Below are 2885 nucleotides of genomic sequence, written 5' to 3'. Positions count from 1 at the left end.
ACCCCCCGAAGAACGTGGAAAGATTAGCTACAAGGTTTTGAGAAAAGAGAGGAGTGTAGGAGCGTGAGAGAGAAATTGTGTCAATGAAGCATTTTTTCTTAACTAAATCTTTTTCAGTCATAACAAAAAAAACAAAAAAAACAAAAAAAAGAAGTCATAACCAAACATGCATAACGTATAACTAAAGATATTTTAAATCATAATAAAAATAATGCTATAACCAATATCAACATCACAATGAGTCATAATGAAGTCATGACTAACATCACAATATGTCATAAGCAAATATCACAAATGTCATAATTGATGCATATAGTACACACTCCAAAAGGAAGTATATTATAGAATTTCCTTAATCTCAGACATAATAAAAAAATTATAGGATTGGGTGAGTATCCAAAAAAATAAAATTTAGAATTAACTTATATAATTTGAAAATATGCGTTCTTTGGGTCCATTCCCCCATATGTTGAAACATCCATGGGACATATATGAACCCTTTTATTTTATTTTTTACTAATGTGTCATAAAGCTCCATTCAAGAGGAAAATGGTTCAACCATGAGGCTAGTGCACAATACAATAATAGAACTTTCATTGAATAAAAGCGAAAATTATTTTAGTAGTTTTTTAACACAAAGAATATTATTGATTGATTTAAGGATTAGAAATAGCCCGTTCCAAAAAAATAAAAATAAAATAGAAATAGCCATTACAAGTCCAAAACAAACATTAAAATAGCAGCTTGAACTTGGAATATTAAAGCCTCTTTTGGGAAGTGGCTTCTAAGCTAAACTTTTTTATTTTTTTGTTTATTTGGATCATATCAAATCTCTACTTTTTGTATATTTTTTTTGTAATAAATAAAAAAATCAATTTATTTTGCACTTCCCAAAACAACCCTAAGAGTAGGCACCAAGGATCCTCTAGAGTGAAATTTCTCTAAAGTTTCCTAGAGTGCTATATTGTGTGGTTGAGATTTACTGGCAAGTCACATCAGAAAAATTGATGTGACTTGTCAGTAAATCTCAACCACACAATGTAGCACTCTAGAAAACTTTAGAGAAAAATCACTCTAGAGGATCCTTGCTCAAGAGTAGGTAGTGAGGAGATTAAAAAAAAAAAAAAACTTCCATATAGTGCTCAAATATCATATAACAATCCAAAGCAAACAACAATAATAATAATTCAAACTTCAATACTTATTACAAACTATATATGGCACAATCCATTAACTCCGATACACTAGATCAAAGGTTCACCTAGTAGAAGAGGTGCTCTTTGACTGACAGTGAGTCCAAATTTTACAGCTATGAGAAATAACTTCTCCTATGTATATAATATTGGAGTTTTTTTTAACCAATCTCAATTGGTTTCGAATCTTATTTCTCAGTCATGAGTGGTTTTCAACTTAATTTTAAGACTCACATTATTTACTAAATTCATGGTTTCAAAATTTTATTTTCACCAAAAAGTTGTATTTTAAAAACACAATTTCAAAAAACTTTATAGTAACCTTCTTATAGTGTATTTTGAAAATAAAATTTTGACACCAAAATTATAATTTAAAAACAGAACTTCATGAAACAACATGAGTTTGAAAATAAGATTAAAACCACTAGAAATAAGATTTCAAACCAGTAGGGTTTGGAAAATAACTCTACAATACTGCTTCTAAAATCTAAACCACAACAAACAAATAACCAAATATACCATAGCTAGAGCTTGACTTTTCTCTTGCAATTCATTTCTTGAATACCCTGGCTTGTAAGATTGATAAACATAGTACAATTCATCTTCACAATAACATGTTTCTTGATGATCTTCAATATCTTCACTCTCCCACCAACCCTAGTAAAGCTTGTCATACTCAAAAGCCCAGAAGAGTTCAAATCACTTTGCAAATTGGGGTTTGAAGTAAGCGTATCCATGATGATATCAACAGTCACGTTCATTCTCATGGTCTTTCGGGCCTTGGCCTGGCCTGGTGGGCCCCGAGCCTCCCCAATCGCCGTCCCCCGGTAGTATAGCGCCGTCGTGGTGTTGCTGTACTTAAACGACGCAACGTTAGGGTTCTTGACCGAGACATCAGCTGTCAAGGACATGTTAGAACCCGGGCGTGGCGTCGTCGTGCCGGTGATGAGGTCGAGCTTATTGACCTTGACACTGTTCATTTTTATGATGGGGTCTTTGACTTTGAAAACTGTGAAAATCAAGATTATGAGTACTATGACAAGGATGACAAAGAGAGCAGCTATGCAACCACAACACTTGATGCACTTTGTTCGGTGTGATTTTTTAAGGTATAGGGCGGTTTCTTCGTCATCACTACGAGGGCGGATAGAGGCAGGGGCTAGCGGTCTAACCTGCTCCTTGTCCGCCATGGTGGCTGGGAGGTTGGTGGTCTTGGGGAAGGAGAGAGGTGGAAGGTGGTGGTGGTGGTGGTGGTGGTGGTGGTGGAGATGGAGGTGGAGGAGGAGGTGTGGGGATAATTTTGTTTGTGTAGCTTATTTATAGTACAATGCTAGTGACGCTACTATTGTGGTCTAGTTTTCACGTGTTGATTTCAAACTTTTTTTTTTTTAGGTTTAAATCACCGGTATTCGGATATCTATTTAGGATTCCGACTAATTCGGTTCGAACCGGTTAGGATTATAAGGACGGTAAAGCTCTCCCAACCAAGTCTTAACACAGCTGCGTTTCCAAGCTTCAAATTGATCAATTAGTATGTATTTTTAAACTTTTGACTTATCGGTATGGCTCATTTTTCAATTTTTTAATTATGAATTCACATTATATATATATTGAACTGAATTGACATTTTATCTCTATCCATATTAATAAATGTGTTTGACTTCCTACCATCTTTGATCAAATTGGAAAGTG

At 34.5% G+C, this 2885-nt stretch overlaps 1 protein-coding gene across 1 annotated transcript; it reads right to left on the bottom strand.

The window, feature by feature from the left end:
* Positions 1 to 1154: 1154 nt before the first annotated feature.
* On the bottom strand, positions 1155 to 2521 carry LOC114276340 (Late embryogenesis abundant (LEA) hydroxyproline-rich glycoprotein family). Its single transcript, XM_028218128.2, has one exon. The coding sequence runs from the start codon at positions 2381 to 2383 to the stop codon at positions 1718 to 1720; it is 666 nt and encodes a 221-aa protein (XP_028073929.1). The 5' UTR covers positions 2384 to 2521; the 3' UTR covers positions 1155 to 1717.
* Between the last annotated feature and the right edge of the window lie 364 nt (positions 2522 to 2885).

This window comes from Camellia sinensis, chromosome 5, assembly GCF_055761805.1.
Source record: "Camellia sinensis isolate YWXY chromosome 5, ASM5576180v1, whole genome shotgun sequence".
Lineage (NCBI taxonomy): Eukaryota > Viridiplantae > Streptophyta > Magnoliopsida > Ericales > Theaceae > Camellia > Camellia sinensis.
Note: the sequence above shows the minus strand (reverse complement) of the source record. Positions and strands in the feature narration are given on the sequence as shown.

Bases quoted from the DNA above. Each gene is read 5' to 3' on its own strand.
- LOC114276340 (XM_028218128.2), bottom strand. From the start codon at position 2,383: ATGGCGGACAAGGAGCAGGTTAGACCGCTAGCCCCTGCCTCTATCCGC.